Genomic DNA, 24,663 nt, shown 5'->3' on the forward strand with positions numbered 1-24,663 from the left:
GCGGCCGGGCCCCGGCTGCCGGGGAAAGGGGGAGGGGACGGCGGGGGAGGGGGAGGGGGTTGTAGCAGCATCACCATGGCGACAGTGACGTCATCTCACCCTGGATCTAATTGGAGGAAACCCCGTGGCCCCAGCCGCAGCCCACGGGCCAACCGAGCTTGTGCCCTGCCTGCGCTCGCCCCCGCGGCGGCGCGCTCTGCTCGGATTGGCTGTCGGGGCGCGGGGGGGCGGAGCCGGGCTCGCAGGCCAGGCTGCGATTGGCCGCGTGGGCGCGGGCTGAGCAGCGGGTAGGCTTGCCCGTGCCAACGCCCTTTAGCGCTGGCTCTCGCCGGAGACGGGAGCGGCTCTTTCTCTCCGCCACAGCCCCGAGCGAGGCAGCCGATCGGGTGGCGCCCGCGGCCCGGCCTAGCGCAGCGGACTCAGGTGAGCGCGGTGCCGCGTCCCGGCGGCGGGCGCGGGCCCCGCTCCGCCGCTGCTTGCCGCCGCGTCCTCCATTTTGTGATCGCGGCGCGGAGCGCTCGGCGGCCCCGGGGAGCGGGAGGCGCAGCCAGCCAGCGCCGCCATTTCGCACCCGGCGGGGCCGCCGGCTTCCTCTTTCCGCCCTGCCGCTGCGGGGGCAGCGCCGGCCACCCTTCGTCCCTAGCGCCCCCTCGCCGTCCCTGGGGACGCGGCCGCCCCTGGCCCCCGCCCTCGTCGGGGCCGAGACCCCACCCGCTGCCGTGCCACCGCGCTCCCCCACCGGCAGCGTGGGGCCGCCGCGCCCCCCGCCGCGACGAGGGCCGCCGTCCCGGGGCCGGAGCTGCGGCCACTCCCGCCGCTGCCGCCGGGGGGAGGCGGGGAGGCCCGGGCCCCGCCGCGCCCCGCCGCCAGGAGGCGAAGCGGCCTGGGCCGCCGGCCTAGCCCCGGGCCGCCCCGCCCCGGCCGCTCCGAGCTCCCCTGGCCTCGCTCGCCCCGCGGAGCGCGGGTGCTCGAGGGAGGCGGATCCCGGGCCTGCTCTGCCAGCCCGTTGGGTTTTAACCCCTCCCTTGCCTCCCCAGGGACGAGCTCGTCTCGCTCCTTTTATTATTTTTTCCCGCTTGTCCTGGCTTTGGCATCTGCCTTCCTATAGCTCTCACCTGCAGGGCTTGTGGCACACGGGGGCAGGGCTTTGGGCAAGGTCCCCCAGGCTGGGTGGTAACTAGGTATCCTTCTCCAGCTCACTGTTAAACAGCGTATTGATACGTTCACATAAGGCAAGGGAGGAAAGCAGTGAGGACAAAAAGTCCACACTGATGGAAAAACAGCTATTTCCAGTACTTGGTCTTCAGGCTGCTGTCCCTTGGCTAGCGCTGAGCGTGCCTTCCCCAGTTGGGTTTCTAGGTCGTGGTTTCCCTAGGGGTGGACCCTTGAGACGAGTGCCTCTCCCCTTAGCCCTGCGTGGAAGGGCAGGATGCTGCAGTTCATCTCTCCACAAGAAGCTCCTGGAGATGGGGAAGGGGAGGGGAGGCGAGGCTCACTGTGATCCTTGTTTTTTGGTGGGTCGCTAGGGGTGGTGTAAGATCGTGTTCTGTAGTGTTTTATCCTAGCATCATGGTTACTGTCTTCTTTCTGGCAGGTTTGAGGTGTGTTCTCGTGTTGATAGTGTGACATCCCCAGCTTCTCCTGCTTTTGCTACTATACTGTTCTTGCCCCACTGCCAGCCACCATGGATAAGACCGAGTTGATCCAGAAAGCCAAGCTGGCTGAGCAAGCTGAGCGCTATGATGATATGGCCACCTGCATGAAGGCAGTAACTGAGCAAGGTGCCGAGCTGTCCAACGAGGAGCGCAACCTCCTCTCAGTGGCCTACAAGAACGTAGTGGGGGGGCGGCGCTCTGCCTGGAGGGTCATCTCTAGCATTGAGCAGAAGACAGACACCAGTGACAAGAAGATGCAGCTTATCAAGGACTATCGGGAGAAGGTGGAGTCTGAGCTCAGGTCCATCTGCACCACTGTGCTGGTGAGTGGGGATTTTCTTTTCTCTTCTGGGTTTTTTTTTTGTTTGTTTTTTTAAGAGAAAGAAATTCAGTATTCATGCGTGCTGCTGTACTGGGGAGTAAGACTGGGAACCTGGCTGGGGAATATCATGCAAAGTATTATGCTGGGGTAGGGGAAGTCCGTGCAGTAACTTCTGCAACCGTTACATGGGTTACTGCGAGGAGGAAGATCATCTGCACTCTGCTATGGGCCCCATATGCGTGGAGGTATTTGAGATACACTCAAAATTGAATGTATTTGAAGTACATTTTTGGATGGAGTTATCCATATGCAATATTGCACTAGGTAATTGCAGAGATGCAGAGAATTTAGCCTTGTGCCTCTTTGTGCTGTGGTTAGTAAGCTTATCTATTCATAAGATAAGCTGAAAAGAAAATGAGAAAACCCCTTTATTTCTTCAGATCAGAGCTAATAGCCTGTTAAAAGCATTTAAAGTAACTGTGTGCATTTTGTTTACTTCTCGTGAAGAAAAATACTCCCTAGGGGTCTTTAGGAGACATTTTGAGGATTTTTTTTAATATAAAATATGATTTTATAAAGTAAGACATCTATATTGAAGATAGGAAATAAAGTCATGTAGAAATTGGCTTTGGCAGATTCAAGCTGACTTCTCAGGGGAATCTTTAAGATTAATTTGCAGTAATTCTGGAATAATGCAAAACTAAGGTTTGAAGGCTGGCGTGACACCCTGAGCATGCATCAAAGCCCAGGAATACATTTCTGTACAAGCAGCAGAATTCCAGATGCTATTGATAGTGAAACTGTACTGCACTGTAGTGGGAGCTGAAGAGACGCGTGTCAGCAGTGTGGAGGCTGCTGGACCCTATTCTACGTGACCAGGGAGTTGTGGCTGCAGGAAGCTGCATGTGTGTAATGCAATAGTAATTGTGTGACAGATAATCTTCAGTGATTTGCTCCTCTTAGGTTTTCTTTGTGTCTAGTATCGCAAACATGAGGAAGAAGCAAGTCTATAAGGAAATAAACAATTTTTGAGGTAAATGTATCCTAGATTGGTTTAGGAGACTCTAATTTAAAGCTGACTGGTTTGGAAGTAACTGAATTTGCTTCTTGATTAAGTGTTCTGGCTCGTGTACAAGGGAGTACTTCTTTGGATTGTGCTGAAAATACTTATATGCTTCCATGCGTGTTGTCAGCTAGGGGTTTTTTTTGTTTTTTTCCTAAATCAGTCAAAATGAGTTACCTTTGCTTGAAAATCATTTGGAAATTTATTAGCTTAATGAATCAGTTAATTCCTTAACACATTTAAGAGTTCATGTCTTCCAAAGAAGCTGTTTCTACAGTTACAGGCGTAGTTAAGTTGTAAAACTTTCACCTTTGTGAAAATGATGCGACTTGTGTAGGGCACTGATTCCTGTTTCCTGTGACAAGAGTTTCACTAAGAACCTGTGTGATGGGGTGCCAGCATTCATGCTGTTGTCACTCCTCTCGGAACTCCTCTACTCAGTGCTCACTCTTCAGACTTCTTAATCTCCCTCTGTCCTTCTACCAGATCTAGTTCCTAAGAGAAGGTTATGCATAAAATCTCATACTGTTTGCTGTGCCATCTTGACAAGGAGCTCGTGCTTCGATAGGGAGATTGAATGCCTCTGAATGATAAAGGTAGTGAGCCATTTCACGCAGTGTCTATACTGAAATTATTCCAGTCGCATCAAATGGTGGACAGCAGGTAGTCTGGTAGCCGTGCTGACACAAACTTCTGATGTAGGGAAAGCAAGCTCTTCCTGTGCTAGCCGAGTTTTTCTCTGCGTTCTAGTCTTTCTGTGTTCTCAGCGATGGCCTGATTGGCAACTCTCCCCTTCTCTCCTGGAAGGCAGCAGGAAGTAGTGAAGACCGAAACCTACAGCTGTGCATGCTTTTCCTGTTCTGCCCTGTTGGCAAAGATGTGCCTTCCTTTGGTGGGAGGAGATGTCAGCTATCTGCTGCAAGCCTTCCGATTTTTACTCTTCCTTTGAGGGCCATGTGCAGTTACGTTCTGTTCTGCTTCTCTCCCTTTCCTCCTCCATCTACCACTCCTATGATCCATGAGTCAGCATCCGAGAGATTGGAGCACACAATGTGCAGACACTACAAAGGATGGGTTTCCTAAAGCTGAGCCACAAAGTGGTTTTGACTCCTCCTTCTTTGAATGATAATTTCTTCTTTACTAATACTATAGTAACCGCTTGTAGCTTTTTTAGATCTCTCAAGCTGAATCTCAGAGATACTTTTTTAATTCTAGGAAGGCAGCTAAACTGAAACAACTGCTGGCACGTAGTATGGAAAGGTTGCTTGTCATCTGAAGTATTTGGATTTAGCAAGGGTGGATGTGTTGGGTGGAGTGTGACTGCTGTTAGTCATACTACTAACAGTTTTTTCAAAAGGCTTTTTTTTTTTTTATTCCTCGTATGGCACAGCTTTTCAAAATGAAGTATATCTGCTGTTGTAGAAACCTTCATTTAGAAATACTTGTGCTAGCATTACAAAATACTACTAATTTTTTATTAAAAAGGCAGCAACGCTGAATCTGCAGTTACTTTTTTCCTGTAAAGATGCCTCAAGCCAATTAGGTAAGGCATTATTTTAGGGCATGGTTTGATAAGGAACTTAAATTTAATCACCACTGGAATACAAACACCCAAAATCATGTTGATATGTATATATATACATAAATAAAAATACAACTTTTACTAATTATTTAATTAATGTACAACTACCATCAGTGGTCACAGTAAGATATTACATCTCATGCCAAGCAGTGAAGACATTTCTTTAACTGCCTATCTTGCAAGTAGGAGTAGATGTGATCTGAACCCTTTTTAACTGTTAATTTTGTGACTGGTCTTTCAGGTGAGAGTGGCTCTTTAATGAAGAAATGGTATGACTTTGTCAAACAACTTGCACAAATGTTTTATTTGAAAGGTACACTAGGAGGTTTTATTAAAGTCCCTGAATTGATTGGCTAATTCTTTGGTAAGGTAGAGAATTAATATTGAATCTTCCCTTATGAATCATAGTCGAAACTTGTCTTGAAACTCTCTTGTCCTTGAATAAAGAAACAGGTTGGCAGCTTAACTTTTTTTCAAGGTAAAGTTGAACTATGTTGTTTTGTATACTCTCTGAGCACAAAGTTCATGTTTCTTTATATTCTCTGAGTAATTTCAAGACAGGGATACTAGATAATGATGGGTGCAGCAGCAACTTTCACGTAATTAGTGAAATAGTGTGTGAAACTTTGAAGATGGGTTGTACAATATAAGACTAATGCTTTATTGTATATACACGCTGCCGTTTAGTGACATCAGATTTTCAAAAAAGGTAACTTTTGAATTGTAACTTCTCTGGGGGAGCAGATCAAACTGCTGGGTTTTCTGAGAGCCTCAGTCCCTTTGCATAGTGATAACTCGTGTTGCATTCAAGCTCCTTCATTCTTTAGAGAGAACTAGTGTAAAGGAAGGACAGACACCAGCCCTTGCCTGGAAGCAGTTCACTCTCCACCTGCAACTTGAGGGTTTTTCCATGTGTATTTGGTAGCACTATGCACATGGTTCAGTTTCTAGGTCCTGATGTTGTTGGAGCTCTTCACAGAGCAGTAGAGGTGAGATTTGATAACTACTTGCCTACAGTTTAAAACTTGAAGATACAATGGCTAAAATCATTAGGGCTTGGAAACAACTGTATCTTGATGGTTACTTACTCCTCATGTCTCTAGCTGAATTAAAAGTTTATTTTAATAAGCTTTTAAGTTTTTGTGTAGAAAAGTTACATATATGAGGCTTTTCAGTTGTTTCCAAACATCTGTTTTTACAATGTCCTCTGTAAACAGTTTTACATTGTACTGTCAGGCCCACGTCAGCCAGTTTTTCTAGAATTGAGCAAGGGCATCGTGAACTTTTGAAAATGGACCAACAGTAACATTACTTGTGCTGTTAATTCTTTTCTGTACCCTGCGGCAGTGCCTGCAATGAAATAGTCTTGAGCTGTAAGGTGTATCTTATTTCAATTTTTACTGTCTTATGGTTGAGAGGATGCTTGTAAATGTTTGATCTTCTGTGAGATTGCAGTGTTAATTGTTGAAAGCATGTATTAGTGTGCTGCTCTTGCCAGCTCCCCTTTCCTTCCTTCCTTCCTTCCTTCCTTCCTTCCTCCCCCCCCAAGGTTGCAATGTTGTTACTACTTCCGCTTTGCGTAATTAAGAAACAATAAATGCTAATAAAAACAAGGGTAAAAATCTATGTTCACTTCTGATTTTTATCTGTTTTGTAGATCTAGTTCTAAAGTTAATCACTCAAAAATAAACAAAACAAAAATCCCCATACTAGAAGGTAATGTTCAAAGCAGCTTTTTTCAACAGCACAAGTTCATAGCTTCATTGAATATTAAGTTGGTATTTTCTTGCAGCAGCAAATAGATTCCTCCTGTCAGCTAAAATATCTGATGTCAGATGATGAATAAGCTTTGACCATAGCCTTGTTTTTTCCCTACTGTTACCTTTGGCCTACAGAAGAGTAAAATCTTGATTTTTATTGTACGTGCAGAAATTTAGCAGATTCAGTATCAGCTTGATGCTGCTATATGAACAATTTACTAGAGTTTCATGTCTTGTGAATCCTTTTTCTCTGCTTTCCTATTTTCAGTGAACAGCCAGAGTTTATACAGAAATACATAATGTTGTAGAGGTGAAACTAGCATCTGAGTAAAAGGATATTACAGTCTTTTGACACTGGGAACTATGTAGGATGCAGTTTTATTCTGAAGGTCAGGCATACTAATCATTTAAGTTAATACTACTTCTGGACTTGAATTAGTTGTCCTGATAGTGGTTGGGACAGTGTTTCAAGTATTAGTTTTTTTACCTTTTGTGAATTAAAGCAAATGCTATTGATTCATCCTTTTTAAGTAACTGACTAAAAGGACTAGCTACTTCATGACTCAAAGCCATGAGTTGGGAATGTTACTTCTTGGCAAATCCAGAATTGTGGAGTGAATGTTAAATGAATGTTTTAATTTGGAAAAACAGTTGTCTTTTTGATGAAAGGGAATATGTGGGGAGAGAGTTGATTCTCCTTTTTGTTCTTAGCACAACTTCTAGCAAATGTCAACACATTTGTGATAAGAATTGTGGAACTTAATGCATGAACCTTTTCTAGTTTAATATGTTTGAAACTTAAATTTAAATTCATGATCTGAACTTGACTTATTCATAGTTGTACCTTCTCTTATGTCAGTTTTTGCCCTTCATTAGAATCTGCAGCTGGAGTACTACACTTTTGTGCAAGGAAAACTGAATCCATTTCTAAGAAAGGACTGACACTTGCAGAAACAAAGCCTAGAATGCACTGAGGTTCTTGAAGCGGCTGAAAACTGTTAAAGCCCAACTAAAAATAGTTCAAGGAATTCTGATGGTAGCTGAGGCCTCCATCCCATGCAGTCATTGCTTGCTGCCCCCTCCCCCTGCAACTGGATGCTGAATTTCTAAAACATACAAGCAAGCTAGTGAAGGATACAAGATAAACAGCAGTAAGGTATTCTGTCTGAGGTTCTGAAAACTTGTGCCATTATGTTATTTGTGTGTGCAGTGTTATTTCCTTTTTCAGAAGCTACTGGGGTGAGTTTAAATCACTGGTTTGATTTGCATGGATATCTCCATCTTGAGCTAAAGCTGAGAATAGGGTTAACTTATGTATGTTGAAAGTAGAAAAACCTGAAGATCAATGGCTTGTCTGTTTTTAAAAGTTTAAGAAATGACCACCAGAGAATTGCACTTCTGCAAAGTCATAGCTCCTAACAGCTCCGAAAGGCCTGTCCTGAATGTTAACATCCTGTGAGAAGCAGGACGTGGAGTAATTGAAAATAGGAAATCCTAATACTGATGCAGATGACCAGCTGTTGTGAATGGGGCAGCCAAAGCCTCATCTATCTCTAGTGTCAAATCCATTTTTTAATGAGGTTAAGCTATAGATTAAGTAGCCTGGTTGTAGTCAAGGCTGTTAAAGCTTTGTCTATACTATACCTCAGTCCACTTGTACATCTAGAATTATTAAATTTTCTGGAGGACATTTACTGGTTTGGTGGCCTTGAGGAAGTAGTATGTTGCCTACTAGGTAGAAGTGGACAACAAAGACACAAATTCTATTTTTCTGCTAATGCTGTGAAGCTTTTAACAGATTTTGTAAATCACTGTCATGCTTACCTGCTAGAGAGTTGTCTTGCAGGCATTTCTACTACCTTGGATACTAATATTGTAGATGCCTTTTTGAAGTAAGACGCAGAAGGCTATATGTCAGAGAGAGAGAACTTGATGAGGAAAGAACACACTCGAGCTTGAAGGTTATTAGTGGTTGGTTTCTTTATGATGGCTCAAATTGGGGTTGTGTAGCACATTATTAAAGCAGTAAATTGTACCAATTTCTGTATGGGCGCAGAAGCTTGGTATTCTGTTTTCAGTAATGGGGGATAGCTGATTTTCAGAGGAAGGTAGTGAGGAAAATGGCAGGGGGAGAGTTGGTAAAAGTGCATGGATATGCTTTCTTTGTAAGTTTAGTAGGTGAAGGTGTGTGCTTGATTCATCAATGTTTTCTTATTTGTTTAGATCTTACTCTTTTTCTAGTTTTATGCTCTTGGTCTTTGAGAATGGTGGGCCTAGTGCCCCTAGATGTTACTTGCTGTTTGTGTTTTAAGTGCTTTTTGTACTTGACCGTAAACTTGAAGCTGATTTTTATCACAGACTAACTAGGTAAGGTAAGTAAGACTGTTGTTGAACACTGCATTTGTGGCACTTACTCCATATAGCTCTACCGAGTTCATTGGCCTGATGTTTACAGGTTCCTCCTCATCCTTTCTGCTTCCCAGGATGCTGGAACCAACATCAGAATGCTCCAGCTGAGCATGCAGCTGACTTGTAAGCTTGTAATTTGCTAATTCGATCTGTACATCTGAATAATAGTTCATGTGAACTAGACAATTAGACATAGGAGGCAGTAAAAATAATAATTTAAGTGCCGAGTTTCACATCTTGTGGTTCTGTGCACCCACCAAAACATCACATGTAAAGACCTATGAACTAGAAAGTCCTGAATTAGCTGTGATTTTGCTTGTGCCTTTCTCTTAATTTGTTGAAGGAATCAAGGGTTTCATTTACCAGTTTCTAATATTGATAAACATTTATTCCTTGCTCTAGCAATCTTTATTCTGTCCTTTAATTTATATGGTCCGTCCACTGAAGTAGTTGGATAGAGGAGTCATATTAGGCTCTGGAAACAGAAAACTTTCCATTTGCTCTGATAATAAATTTTTAAATACACTATATACACTTTTATCAGACTGACAGCCTCATATTTCCTGGATAAAACTTCTTCAGGAAGTTCTGTTCTGAAGTTGAATACATTTTGCAAAATACTTGTAAGCAGAAATTGTTTTAAATGGAAGTAGGTAGCAGGACCTTAGCAAGAAAGTCAAGGTTCACTTGCGATGAGAAATTGTTATAACAAGGTTATCTGAAATGTTGGCTTCTAGTTTTTGTGACTTAAAAGGTTAGACTTCATTGTTGTAGGTTGTCTCATTTGGGGAATAACAAATTACTGGCACACTCCTAATACACTTAGTGAAATAATATATTGCTGGGTTTCCTTCAAGGTGAAGTTGGATAATGCAAAGGCTCTTCCAGCCACACTAAGCGATAGGAAGAAAGTGCATCTGTTTCATTATCTTTCTGGATTTCAGTGATCACAAGCCTCTGATCTAGGGCTCCCAAACAGAGAGCAGAACTGAAGCAAGTAAAACTTTTACACCCTCCAGAGTTTATTATTGTCGTGGCTTAACCTCAGTCGGCAACTAAGCACCACGCAGCCGCTCGCTCACTCCCCCCCACCTGGTGGCATGGGGGAGAGAATTGGAAGAGCACAAGTGAGAAAAAACTCGTGGGTTGAGATAAAAAACAGTTTAATAATTGAAATAAAATGATAATGATAATAATACACAAAGCAAGTGATGCACAGTACAATTGCTCACCACCCGCCGACCAATGCCCAGCCAGTCCCCGAGCAGCGGCCCCCCCCGGCCAGCTTTCCCCAGTTTATGTACTGAGCATGACGTCCCATGGTATGGAATGTCCCTTTGGCCAGTTGGGGTCAGCTGTCCTGGCTGTGCCCCCTCCCAGCTTCTTGGGCACCTCCAGCCTTCTCAGTGGGTAGAGCATGGGAAACTAAAAAGTCCTTGGCTAGTGTAGGCATTACCTAGCAACAACTAAAACATCGGTGAGTTATCAACTTTGTTCTCATCCTAAATCCAAAACACTGTACCAGCTACTAGAAAGGAAATTAACTCTATCCCTACCGAAACCAGGGCAATTATCATGAAAGGCTGGCTTTAAAAATCAGTTATTTGCACAAGGGCAACATACCTTAAACCCATGTAACTCCTGCATCCTGTTGTTCATTTTGAGTATTGTTACTCTAGTATATCTCAGTCAATCATTTAATCATACCTTCAGGGCTTCTGTAGCTGCAGAGCATAGAAATATTTTAAAATGCAAATTTAGACTTTTTTGTTGGATTCTATCATATTATAGAAGATCACAAATAGAGGATGCTGGAAGAAACTTTTAGGTAGTCAGGATTCTGAAGGGAAGAATTTGATATCAGTAATGCATGTTTACTAAGAGGAAAATAATACTTGAAGTATTTTGAGGAATTAAAAATATGGAAAATGCAATCATTGAAGAATGTTAGAATCAATTTGAGATTAATCTGTCTGATACCAAGAAAATTTTCCTGAAAGCTTTTGGCTGTGTTGTATAGCCATTACTTCAGCAAAAATTTATAATTATTAAAAAGGGGAATGGCTTTTTTTTGAAGACTCATTTCTACATTTGGCAGGGGGAAACTGGAAAACTTTAGGCTCTTCCATAAAAACTTGAATAATTCTTTGACTTTCACTGGATTTGTCTGATGAAAATCTATAGAAAGGAGAACTTGCATTTCCACACACTTCTAGTTCCTGGCTTAAATAGTTCTTTGGGGACCACAGAACTTTCTAACTTCTTGTTTTAGGAGAAGTGTAAGCAGTGAATGTAAATTCTAGATGAAATTAATCTCAACTCCAGGTGGGAATAGTGTGGGCAGACGTGCTGCAGCTCAGGCTTCCAATGTATCTGTTAAGTGGGATTCCAGATACTTCATTCAGCGCCAATCCTAAATATTGACTGCCAGTTTTTAAAACTATGTAGGCAAAGACTCAGAACCAAATGGAAAAGACAAATTAGGTCACCCCCTCCGTTTCCATGCCAGGTACATTTGTCTCTGCTTTTGACAGTGCTTTGTCAGGTCATCTTAAGGCCATGCCATTACTGGAAAGGCGTACACGTATTTTCCTCTATATATCAACTGAAATACTAATGGTCTTAAGAGGTCTGTATGAAAACGATTTAATGTTCTCCCAAAAGGAGTTGATGCATAGAGCTTGAATCCAGAACGATGAAGAACTTACTTCTGCTGAATTACACTTCTGAAAGTAAAGTGATCTTACTGTTGCAGAAGGGGACTCTCCCTTTCCTGTCAAGAAAACAACTGCTGAATGTTAAAACACACCTAGGTTGCAGTGAGTCATACTGTGGACTTTGGAATGACTGATTATACTTGAAATAGTCGAGAAGTCTTAATACCAATTTACTAGACGATTAAAACAGGCAGTCATTTGTGAGTAGAAGCCTTATTGAAAGGTCTGAGCCTACACCAGTCGTCTGTGCTGTCAAAGACTTTGGAACATTTAATGTGTTTAAGTTAGTGTTTAACAGTTATATTAAGGGAGTATATTGGTCTGAGCTGCCTCACCAACTTGTTAGCTTTACTTTTTGACTGCAGTTAGGGTGGAAACCTTTTCCCTGTATGCTGCTTGTAGGTGGTTTTTCTCATATTGGAGCTGGATGGACCTTCAGAAATACTTGAGACAAGAATTTTTCCAAGTATTTTGCACACTGCAGTCCTGGCTGAATTTATGTAGTGTCACACACTTATCATAGCGTGCCTGTTAGATGCAAGCTGCTCATCTTCTAGATGGGACTGTGACATTGAATCCACGTTCAGGGTGGTGAGTTAACTTGCTAAAAAAAAAAGTGGTGTTGACATGCATTCTGTGCATGTGCATTATTTTTAAGGAATCTTGTCTCAAAATAGGTTTATTTCGAAACAAGTTTCTTCACTTGCATGTGACCATTTGGTTCTGTAGGGTTTGGCCAATAAGTGTATGCTGTTATAGGCAAGCACAATGTTAAATAATCAGTTACTTGCTGTCACCCATGTAACATCTGTTCTGGTAGCTAGCTTCAATACTCCTTAAAAAAAAAAATCAAAAGCACTTAAAAGCTCAAAGTAGGGAACATTTAGTGTCGGCTCAGGAAGGGAAGGAACACCTAGGAAACAGTAATAAAACTCAATCTAGTCTCTGTAAGACCTGTGAAAATCAGTACCCTGTGGAATGGTAGCACCTCCTCTGCTGGCAGGTCTGACGAGCACTTGGACAGCAGAGAACTTCTGAGCAGTTGATTTGAAGTTCAAGCTGGTGGTCTTTTTTTTTTTTTTATATCATTGAACTTTTTCCATCATGGGGTGAGGAGAATATAAAATTTTTTTATATGATATACATTGATACTGATTAGTTTGTTCTTGTATCAGAAAAGAGTAATACTATTGGATTTTCTTTTCTCTAGATGTTTTTTGTGTCATATGAATTAAAGACCAGCAGAGGATTTTTTCTTAAACTACTAAAACCTGCAAATACAAATTATTTCCCACAAACTGTTATAATGTTTGCTTTTAAAGAATAGCATTTAAAATCATATGCCCAGAAGATGAAGATGGTGTTGGAATAAGGTGTTTTAAACAAACTGAAGTAAGATATATGGGCCTTAGGCTCCAGAATACTGCTGAAACAGTCTGACTTGAAAATCAAACTTTATACGGACTTTATTCACAAAACTCTATGCCAGCTATTTGGAACATTGGCACACTCCTCCTTGCTAAAGATCATGCAGCAACTTAACCAGTTTATATTTATGGGAGCAAACTTTTGGAGAGCACTGCTGCTTATGATGGTTGCTTTTACATTGACTTTTTTTCCTTCTGGTGGAGCAAAAGTAACAATATACTATATATTAAGTTGGTGAGAAATGCAAATGGCAATGTAGATCAGTCTTTTAATAGCATAACATTGAATAACTTGGTGCTGGTGATGTGACCCAAACATGTCGTAGGTGTTGACGTCTGAGTGATGGTAGCATTGTAAATATTTTGAGTTACTTCAGTTTACCACATTGAGAACTTCTGGAGGTACCTAGACACATGATATCTTTAGCTTGCTTTGAAAATTGACCTTAAACTACTTGTGATCAGTAGATAATCTCTGGAGCTGACCCGGTTCATGTTCATCCTCTGGTATTGAACAGATAAGTGTGAAGAATATATCTACTAGCTGATGGTATTGGAATATATGCAGAGACTTACATATTTGCTTTTCTTATTGAAGTACAATTCTAAATGGCACAAGTGCTGAAGGCAGCTCAAAGGTGAATTTGCTATTCAAGATTTTTTTTTTTTTAATTCATCTTTGCTATCAGTATTCTTTATAGCTGAATATGTGGGAAGAGAGAACAGCACAGATCAGATAGTGGTGGTATTTTTCTGCCACTTGAACCTACCACATAGTTAAATTGTACAGAAAGTATTTAGCGTGCACTGTGGTTAACTTGATGTCCCAATCAGGCTAGCCTTTTAAAATAGGCTTAGATGAGGGGACGTCAGTATGACTTTCTGTTTTGATGTCAGCTTTTAAAAGAAGGGGTTGTCCTGAAAACAGGTGACAAAGCATATGTGGAGTGGGACTGGTACATGAATTGTAGGGGTTGTGTGCATGGTGTATGTAAGGAGATGCTGGCTGGATGCATACACAACAAATAATTATGAAGGAGCTGTGTCTTCAGGGAGCTTCTTTGTCTCTATCAGGCACTTCAAGTGAAGATACAGCTGGCATATTCCTTCAACTGCTTGCTTTTCATACAGCTGAAATAATGGGGAAGTGATGAGAGCAGATGAATTAAACTTAATATTTCTGGCTCACGTTAATTGCAATGGTCTGATACTACAACCACATGTTCCTGCTTAAGCAGAGGGGAAAAGAGACTAAGAAAGGACAGTTATTCAGTTGGGAAAGAACAAAAGTAGAGCTGGAGAAAGATCCAAAAAGGCAATTGAAATGTAACTTTCTCTTGGCATGTAAAGGAATAAGTCTGCCAATGGAGAGAAAAATAAAAAAAATAAATTTCAGCTTTAAAAGGGGAAGAAGTGGATTGCTGCCAGGCTCCTAGCCTGCTCCCCATGCCTCCTTCAGGCAGCTGCGGATCTGCTCCAGGGACCGGTAGCCCTTTGTTCTGGCGTCTCTTTAGTAGATAAGCCTGCCTTCTGTAAGAGGGGAAAAGAATATCATATATGAGAATATGATGCTATTAGGACAACAAGGTAGAAATAAATTGAGATGGATGAGTAACACTAATGAGAAGTGGGGTGGGAAATCCTGTCACACTACAGGAGGACCAGCGCACCACTTGAGAATAATATATCGTTATGGGGGAAGTAGCAGATACCAACTACGAACTGTCAAAGTGCAAACCTATTCTAATGCAACCGCAGCAGGACACGAAGGATCTGGCTTGAGGACAGAGTTTTGATTCCTGCGTCTTCGTACTGCTCGTGGTTCTGAGAGTCACCCACCAACAGGGCAGGCCAGTGGCCAGCAGCTCGAACATCATGTGGCTTTTTATGGCAGCGTCTGAGGCATGTTTCACTTTGCAGAGCATGTAATTGCTGGTTGTTCAGGTCTTGGTTTAGAAGGTGGTAAGAAGGGTTGCAGTTCTTAATGATGATGGCAACTGTATTTTGATACATAACTTTCTCTGACAAAAAAAAAAAAGGTGATGGGCATGTTTGCTGTATGTGAACATGGATGGCAGTCTACTGTATTGGCTGACTTCATCACAGAATCATACCTGTGGCAGTGCCTGTCTCTCTTTAGGTTAAATTTATCATAATAGATTTTGAGGTTGGCTGAGGTCTGCTTCATTGTTCAGGCTGCCTGTATTAATGTTACTTACTATCAACTGATGTTTAAAATAAGGACTCCTGGCTGATTGCTGTCTGATGGAAAGGTAGAAAAGCCCAAGTGGGGAAAGATAAAGAAAAGATGTAGGAAATCTTGAGTTTTCCTGGTTATTGCTGACTCACAAGAGTGTAAAGTAAATCATTTAGCTTACTGTGCTGTCTGCTCTCACTGCCCTGCCAACATTTTGTCCGTTAGAGGGAGGGTAAGATGCCTTCCAAGAAATGATGATGATGTCCTGAGATGAATGGCTTGCTAAGTGTACCAAATACGTTATTGATTTGAAAGACAATGTCTGGATAGATAAATAATTAGCTTTACTCAAAGTCTGTTTGTATTCTGTTCTGTCCTACATGATTCATAAATGAGATCTTGTTCCATTTAAGGCTATGAAAAAACCTAAAACTGGATACGTAAAGTCCAGAATGAGGATGTTCCACCCTGGCTGACAGAGACACAGATCTCTCCCAGTTGTGAAAAATCTGTGCTGTGGTAAGGATTAGGAGGCCCTCGAGATGAACTGGGAGTGGGAGCTGCTGACTGGGCAGCTCAGCTCCTCCAACTGAGGAGTGCCTAGGAAATAAAGCAGTGTACGTAACCCACTCTTTGCTGTCTGAAAAACTACAGTTCACTCCCCGCATCCGCTTTTTTCTCTGAGTTTCTCAGAAATCTGCACAGAACCACTGGTTTTCAAACCTGCATAGTGGAGGCAGCACTTTCAGGATGCACTGACACACAGCGCTACATGCTTGCGGTAGGGCTGGGCCCATGGCAAAATCCTTTTGTGCTCCTGGAAGAGGTGTGTGGCCTACCCCATCTGAAAAAAAAAAGTGGGCATTAATGCTCTAGGGGATGTAGATTTGAGTCTCAGCCTAAATTAGACATGCTAAAGCTCTCCTGTAAACATTATTTAGTGTACACTAGATTCCGGGGTGTTAGTATTGTTAAGTCATAACCAAGCCGCATCAGTTATGCACAGTGCTCTACTGCTAGAGCTACCTCCAAGACAGAATTTTATAATAAGATAAGTAATATTTTTTGTGTGTTAAGTTTACAATAAATCCTTAGGTTTTGGAAGGCATAAAAGAAAAATGCCTGTTTGTTCCCTTGTTGATGTAGTTGCAACATCTTGAAAAATTTTATTTCAGCATTTAAAAGAAAAATCAAAGATACAGTTTTGTCAAATACCTGGTTTAAAATCCCATACAACATATCTTTCTTGGTTGTCTGGTCAGTGCTCCTTAGACTATGGCGTAGTTTTTCACATATAATTCTGAGTACATGGATAAATCACATCTCTGCTGCTTAATGCAGTCCCAACCTTAGGATGGCCTTTAGAGGCTGGTAGTTACTCTTTGATCATGACTGATTTGAGGAACATTTCTAAATGTAGGTGTATTACGTGTCAACCTTCATCGTTCTGGGCAGTTTCTTGTAAAATCAAACTTCTGTGTTACACTTGAGGTTATTGAATTGTCATCTCTGAGACTTTGAAACTGGTTTGTGTAGCGTTGCGCTTTTATGGCTGGTGTTGATACCCAGCATAGGAGAAAAGCGTCAGGAAAACATCAAGCCAAAATGTGTTTTTCTCACTGCAGAAACCTGTAGGGTGGGAATAACTCATTCTAATATGGGAATGACTCATGCAAAATAACAGTATTAATATGGGGTTGTATTACCCATCTGCCTACTATGTCTTAACTCTTGTTTTGAAACATACCTAAGGTTTTGCTGCTTTTTCCATAACACCAGTGAGGTGTATGCTTGCTCAAGCCCTTGCATACTTCACTGTGTTAAACTGTTATACAAATTCCCCACTTATCCTGATGACATACTAGCCAGTGTCCAGTCTTTGGCAGTGGTTTTCTAGCCTTACAGAAAGTCCTAAAAATGTCTGTTTCTGATTTGGTAAGTGGAAGGGTATGTCAGGCTCGGTATCATCTTACCCTCCTGCTGTTTTCTCTAGAGTGGTAATAAGAGCGCTTGTAACTCTTTACTGTTTCTTAATGCCCTGGTGGGAGGATCCCTGAAGGGAGCTTGTCTGTGGAGCTATATGCAATATCACATCCACGGTAAGCACACTGTGTGGATGCAAAAATGTTTTTTTTTCACCCAGTTGGAAGTACCCTACTACAAGTGTTCATTTAAAATAATTGCCGGCACCTCAAATGGATGTGGAATGAGTAAACACTTTCAGCTGGATTGCTCTGCTACCGTTGATTATTAAAGGAAGTAATAATGGTATGGTGGTATGCATAGGGAGTAGGTTTGTGTCTAAAATTAGCTTGTTTTGATTGTAGTGCTACAGTTGCTAGTTAAAATGCTCAGGGTTTTTGCCCTGAAAGCTTAGAGTTCCTTAAACATTTTCTTTGTAGCTGCTTCATGAATTTGGATACATGTTCCTGTAACAAAAATCTTACTTAACTAGCCACAGTTTGCAAGCTTTGTGGAAACTTTCTGCTGCTTTTATGACCCGTTTATTTTCCAAGTCACTGAATGCAGATCTTTATCACTTAAATTCTTATTGTAAAGTTGCTCTGAGTATTGTGGGGTTTCCTTGAGTCTATTGGAACTTATTCGCATCTTTTGTTAACTCCAGAGAACACGGGTCGGTTGTGGTAATGAGTTGGGTAAAAGCACCGGGGCTGAGGGACAAGGAGGTCAGCCAGAAGCTGCTCTCCTCCTTGTCAGTTCTCTGAAGTACCCCCTTTGCTGGGGGAAAATTCTGTACCTCTTCTGTCCTTCGCCTTCACCCCTATCTTGGAAGGGCTAAGAGGCCTTGCAGCCTTGGAGAGAGACTTACCTCCTTTTGCTGGAGGCTTGTAAACCTTTCCCTGTCCCTCTGGTTATCAGGTAGGAGACCTGTGAGCAAGGGGAGTGACGTTAGCAGCTCAGGGTGTGCTGGAGAGCACTGTATAGCTCTTCCCATTCCCGGGAGAGGGAGGGCGGACATGAAGGATGCCTCCCTGCTGCGCTGGAGCGGGTGTTACTTTACAGCCTTGCAAAGAGCTGGTATGGTTTGGTGAGGCTGGCTACCGACTAGACGGGTTCGAATCCTTGGCTCTCTCTGGTAGGTGGGCTGGAGATTCCTTATCACAAGTCTAATGAACACAATTTATACAAAAAATGGCAGAGTTGTTTTTCTTATTTTTTTCCTGTGAAGTGGAAATAAGTTCTTCTTTATAAATAGCTTTGAAACTTTCTGCATAGTGTTTCATTTTTCCAGTAAAAGCTTACTCATTTGCAACACGTTTTTGAAGTGAGAAGTACATATCGTGAAACTAAACTTGGTCCTGAAACTATATGCGAGTAAACCTTTTCTTGTTACTTTTTCTGCAGTCTGATCAGATGGCTGACTGATCAACTTAATGTAGTCTCTAGCTTTGTGCCTTTACACAGCTTGTTTAAATAAGTGTGCATCTATCTAAAATGCCTTTAAAACTCCTTTTTCCCTTGTAGCAAACATTTGAGTCCATCCAAACTTTCTGGAGAGAAGAAAAATAGGTTGAACTTAGTTGAAATGGTGTATGTAATATGTCAATGTCTTTTTGTTGTTGTTGTTTCAGGAGCTGTTGGACAAATATTTAATAGCTAATGCAACTAATCCAGAGAGCAAGGTATTCTACCTGAAGATGAAGGGAGACTACTTCCGATACCTTGCTGAAGTTGCCTGTGGTGATGACAGAAAACGTAAGTACCTTGTGGTCTTTGGGTCTTTAATAGCTAACAAACTTCTGTTTTGGGCCATGGGCGAGGGAACAGTAAATGAGGTACACGTGCCAGTATCTTACTCTGAATTCACATGAGTTAGCTGAGTGGGAACAACTATGTTTCAGTTGGGAATCTCCAGTGTTCATACAGATGGAGACTAAAATTCTGAATAGACCTTAAGCATAGAATGCCAGGGAATTTTAGCTGGTGTTCCTGTCATCTACCCTAAATTTCTGGATGGTTGTTTGACAATGCTTATTCAGAGCTTCTGGAAAACAAGTTAGGTGAAGGTCTGCTAACATATTTAATGTTGTTTGTTTGTATTTCTTTACAAAAATAAAGTTAGTGAGGAAGACACCAAACAGATTTCTGCAACATTTTTTACTCCATGATGAAGTCCTGTTGATCTGTAAGTTTTAACCATTTCAGTGTGAAGCAGACTTCATTGTAGTCACCGAAGTTTATAAAGAAGCAACAAAATTACTAGGTCAGTACACTATACAAAGAAGTGTGAGCTGCGCTCTGAAATGTTGATGTTCACGGGGATAATACTGTCCCTGTAATTTTAGTTTGCCCTTTTGGATCCAGCAGAAAAGGCCTGGAAAAATTCACAGCTGGTACTGTCACTTGGTACTGGGCATCCTGAGAATGTAGAACATTCCTAGAAGTTAGAACATGTACATAGGTGGTTGTAAGTACCTCAGGAAGCTCTTCTGGGGAGGATTTTAACTCTCTATTCAGAGGATGTATTGAATTAAGTATTAGAACTGTCTTGCAAGGTGCCCAGATACTGTTCTGATGTTAAAAACTCTTGGTAAGGCATAAGCTAGTGATACATTTCTACATAACAAACTAAAATTAGTCCTGGAGTGATGCCGTGACACAGAAAGGAGATGGGCTGTTGAGGCAGGCAGAGCGCTGAAGTGACTGTCCCTTTGGGTCGGGCATGGTAGGCATCTGACAGTGTTGGCTAGTTTAAACCGATTGAATTGCAAAGTGGGAGGACAGAGCTGATTGTCGCTTAAATAAAGGCTTTGTTAGTCTCCTTGTATTGTAAGAGCATTTAAGTTGAAAGATGAAAATATACAAAATGGAGTCAAAGTCTTTGCATTAATGAGTTGCATTCAGAAATTCTTAACCCTTCGCCTGATTCGAATGACAACAGCAGGTCCAAGTGTAGCCAAGACAATTTGTCTTTGGCTTTCACAAAGATAATCTGATCTATATTTTGTCTTGAGCAACATTTACAAATCTGTGGGCTTGTCTGAGCAGAGAAATACCAGCTTATCTTGGCTAAAAAGAGTGCATTTAAAGTGATATGCGTGCTGATATGGGTGCTTACTGTAGAAGAGGGACTGATTGATAACCTTATTAGCAGACCTTGGTGCTGGGAAGTTACAGCTTATGTGTATCACCATGCATACATTTTGTGCTTGACTTCTTGCAAACTTCTGGGAGTTTTACTTGAAGCTTTTCTGATGTTCCATCTCTGCGCATCTGTTTATTTTCTCAGCTTCAAATATATTTTACGTACTTATAAGCTAATTTATTTCCTGCATTTGCTAGGTTTTTTGCCTTTTTTTTACCTATTCTCAACAAATTAATAGTCCATTAGCCCTCATGACAGTGTGAATACTGAAAAAGCCAAGTCTGTGTTGCGACTTTTTTGAATACTTAGCAGATTTCACTTACCAAACTTTTTTTCCAGCACTTTCTGGAGCAGTTATGGTATTAGCTCCCTCAGAGAGCTGTATTCTGAGCTCTGACAACAGCCCTTCTTTTCCTGCAGTCTGCTTCCATTCTGCAGGCACGTTTAGGGCAGCTGTTGGCCCTTTGGTTTCTTATCGGAAGAGAATCTGGAACAGACTACATGTAGCACTCTTAAAGTACTCATTCTGGCCTGGTAACCTCATTTCTCTGTGGTATTTCTCCCAGTTATTTTGGGCACGACCTTTGTGGTTTTTTTATCTTGACCTGTCTACACCCAATTTTTGGAGGCAGACTTTCAGTTTTTCAGGACTATGCAGTACATGCCTTCCAGACTTCCTCAAGAAGAAGTAGGGCCGTACAGACTAGTAGCTGCCTTTACTCTGCACACCCGACCCACACGAGCATGTCCATCCTGTGCAAGGAATAAAGCAGGAATTCTCTAGAAAAACCAATGCACAATTTTTTTTTTTTGTACCTAAAGTATCAAAGGCCATTGAGGTAATATAGTCATCTTGCATGTTTGTATTTATTAACTTCTGTGTGTTTATCTGTCTCTTGAATACCTTTGCTCTGTAGTAGCTTAATTTGCTCCCTGTGTTTTGTCAGTGTGGCAGCTGTAGTTAAAATGGGTTTAAAATCACTACCTTGATTAAAGTAAGTGCCGTGTTTTGCTAAGAGGGCTTAAATGGAGGACTGTTCAGTCTCCTACTAATGGAGTAGTTTAAATAGTCATATCTTTAAAAAAAAGAAAAAAACAAACCACCTTAATGTTTCTCATTCTTTTAACAGAAACAATAGAAAACTCACAGGGAGCTTATCAGGAGGCATTTGATATCAGCAAGAAGGAGATGCAGCCAACACATCCAATTCGCTTGGGTCTAGCTCTTAACTTCTCTGTATTTTATTATGAGATTCTCAACAATCCTGAGCTTGCCTGCACACTGGCAAAGACAGTAAGTTACTTTTTTCTTCTGTATGCCTGCAGGGACAGTAGAAGAAAGTTTATGCTTAAAATAATATGAATTATTATTTCCTAGAGTTTATGCAGGAAATGATCCTATTTAATTTGTCTGGTTTCCAAGCTCATTGTTAGTGGGATTAAAGGGGTACAAGCAGGCTGTATTTACAATATGACTTAAATTTTCAGCAACACGGCAAGCTTTTATTATGCCTTTATTACGCTTCTGTTTCAAATAGAGCAATTCAGGTCATTAACTTCTAATGTTGCTTTTTTTTTTTTTAAGCTACCTTTACTGATAGGTTTAGCTTCTGGTTGTTAAATGATCAGTTAATAGAAAAACTAAAGATGTTTTAATTATTCTAGGCGTTTGATGAGGCTATTGCAGAACTTGATACACTGAACGAAGACTCATACAAAGACAGTACTCTCATCATGCAGTTGCTTAGAGACAACCTAACAGTAAGTTGCCTTTTTATGTGCTATCTGGTTCTGTAACCATGTATTTGCTTAGTTAGACTGAATTCGTGATGAAACAAACCCCTTACTTTGCTCTAGTGCAAAACACAGCATCAATTCAGGCTATTTTCCCTACTATACCTTTTCATAACTTAGTTTGAATGTAGTGTAAGTCGGTGTCAGCAACTTCATGCTGTGTAATCTAGAATAACAGCTTGGATAGCTCACATTCTTCATTGTTTGCTGGCCTTTTCAGTGGAGGGGGAGAAGGTGCATTCAGCTAACTTAACGTACAAGGTAGGACAAGGAGTCAAAAAATAGGAGTCCATGATCTGTCAGGGATTCTTACTCAACCTTTTTGATGACTACCTCAGAAACAAAACTTCTTTCCTGTTATACATCCAGTGCAGCTTGCTTTATTCATTTTCCTGATTTTGATTTAACAGAAAAGATCTGGAATTTCAATGTATTAAGAATAAAATCAGTTGATGTTTGAGTATGTATTATAATGATTAACCATTTAAGAAAAGTGCCTAATGGAACCACTAGGTTCTATTAAAATACGTAACTAAGGCAATTTTTTAGGGAATATCCTCTCTGGATATTCACTGCATTTAAAATGACAGCAACATTTATTATTATGCAATACTCCTTCAGTAGAAATGTCTTTTATTAGCACTATAAAATGCTTAGCTTCAATAACCAAAATGGTAATCTTCACTTTCAGGATTCAGACCGCTGCTTTTGAAAGTGATGTTACTCATGAAGCTACCATTCAGACTGGTTGAATGATGCAGGATCGATGACGTAGCTCACTATTAAGCACAAAAGTCTGGACCTGTTTAGAACACTGTCTGCTCTGCTTCTAATACCTGAGGTGCAGAGCTAGTTGTGCCCCGTGCACGGGGAACTATTTCCAATTACCTCTCTCTGAGCAAGTACTGGAAGCCAGGGTTGTACAGCTGCAGCGCATTGGTACTTTGTAGACATCCTTAAGTCTAATTCAGTCTCATTTCTATACAGTCAATAGTTGTCCCTTTTTGGAAGTAAAGCTGCGCTTCTGAAAGCTGACGCTGTTTTTCTTTTCCTTCTAGTTATGGACATCAGACAGTGCAGGAGAAGAATGTGATGCTGCAGAAGGTGCAGAAAACTAAACTGCACGTGGGGCGTCATTCTCCCTTTCCTTCTCAAGAAACCTTTTTACACGTCTCCATTCCTTATAGCTCCACTTGGATTTCCTATAGCAAAGAAAACCCATCCATGTGTATGGAAATCAATTTATAGTCTTTTCACACTGCAGCTTTGGGAAAACTCCATTCCTTGATTTGTGTTTGTCCTGGCCTTCCTGGTGTGCGGTTACTGCTGTAGAAAAGTATTAATAGCTTCATTTCATATAAACATAAGTAACTTCCAAACACTTATGTAGAGGACTAAAGTGTACCTGGTATTTAAAAACAAATCTGAACCAGTTCCTGCCAGTTGACTGTGTTTTGTATTACAGTAAGATATGAAAATGTAGTTAATTGCAACTAAAGAGTGTTCCACATAGCTTTTAATTCTCCACATTCCCTTCTTATTCTGCAGAGTTTCCTTTCCATAATTGACTTTCACATGCTACTGTGTATTCTTTTCAGTAGGAATATGGAAGTTTCGGGCCAGATCAAGTTGAGCATTTCTAGTTTGGAAAATGACAAATTGAGTTGCTTCCTGTATCATGTAATACAGAAGCTTGTGTGTTCGAAAACAGGGGCTTCTCTTAATCTTCGGTTGCTGCTGTTTAAGTTGATATCCCTTCCCAATAAAAGTTCACTTACACTCCTGCCTTTGTAGTTCTGGTATTCACTTTACTATGTATTAGAAGCAGCATGTTACTGCCGGAGTACAGGCAATGCTTTTTGGCAGACTAAAGTGCATGTCATTTCTTAATACACTGGAATGGGAAAACCAATTGAAGTTCACATGTCCAAGTATAAAATTTAGTACTTTTCCATGCAGGTTTGTGCACATGTGAGAAGGTGTCAAGTTTGTCCAGTGATTGTTATTTAGAGAGTTTGGACCACTATTGTGTGTTGCTAATCATTGATTGTAGTCCCAAAAAAGCCTTGTGAAAATGTTATGCCCTCTGTAACAGCCAAGTAATATTAAATAAAATTACATTTTATAAACCACTTACTGTTGACTTGTAACAATTCCATGTAATCGCTTAAGGGCTAAACTTAAATGTAAGTATCTTGTGCTAGAAGTGTCTTTCTCAAATCTAGTGCATACTTTTAAAAAGTCTGCTCTTAAATGAACTCATTTCATATTTGAACAATGTGCATTTTATGAAAATATTCTGGATAACTTTTCATGGTTAACCTGACATGTGGACTTCTTAATAACTAAATCTACTTGAGCTAATGGCTTCACCTTAATAATGACCTAAGAAAAAATAGCCAATCTCTTGATATTCTTCCATGGCTTGTAAATCTTCTCATCTAAATTATACATTTTTTTGTAATCTCTTGAAATTCTCTGATCTGTCCTTCTGCTGTGTTTTTTCACTGATGGTCATCATTATTATTCCAGTATTCCTGCTAAACTTTTAGAAATGCAGAGGAATTTGTCCTGCTCTAGAACATTAGTTTGTGTGCTGCCACATCATAATCTGCTTTCTGTTGTTCTTA

The 24,663-nt window shown here is 41.1% G+C and overlaps 1 protein-coding gene across 1 annotated transcript; it reads left to right on the plus strand.

The window, feature by feature from the left end:
- The first annotated feature begins 302 nt into the window (after positions 1-302).
- YWHAQ (tyrosine 3-monooxygenase/tryptophan 5-monooxygenase activation protein theta) lies at positions 303-24,165 on the plus strand. The gene is made up of 6 exons (XM_076332800.1): positions 303-423; positions 1,595-1,978; positions 18,726-18,849; positions 21,370-21,533; positions 21,905-22,000; positions 23,092-24,165. The coding sequence occupies exons 2-6, from the start codon at positions 1,685-1,687 to the stop codon at positions 23,149-23,151; spliced, it is 738 nt and encodes a 245-aa protein (XP_076188915.1). The 5' UTR covers positions 303-423; positions 1,595-1,684; the 3' UTR covers positions 23,152-24,165.
- The last annotated feature ends 498 nt before the right edge of the window (positions 24,166-24,663 follow it).

The sequence above is a fragment of the Aptenodytes patagonicus genome, chromosome 3 (genome assembly GCF_965638725.1).
Source record: "Aptenodytes patagonicus chromosome 3, bAptPat1.pri.cur, whole genome shotgun sequence".
In the NCBI taxonomy this organism is placed as follows: domain Eukaryota; kingdom Metazoa; phylum Chordata; class Aves; order Sphenisciformes; family Spheniscidae; genus Aptenodytes; species Aptenodytes patagonicus.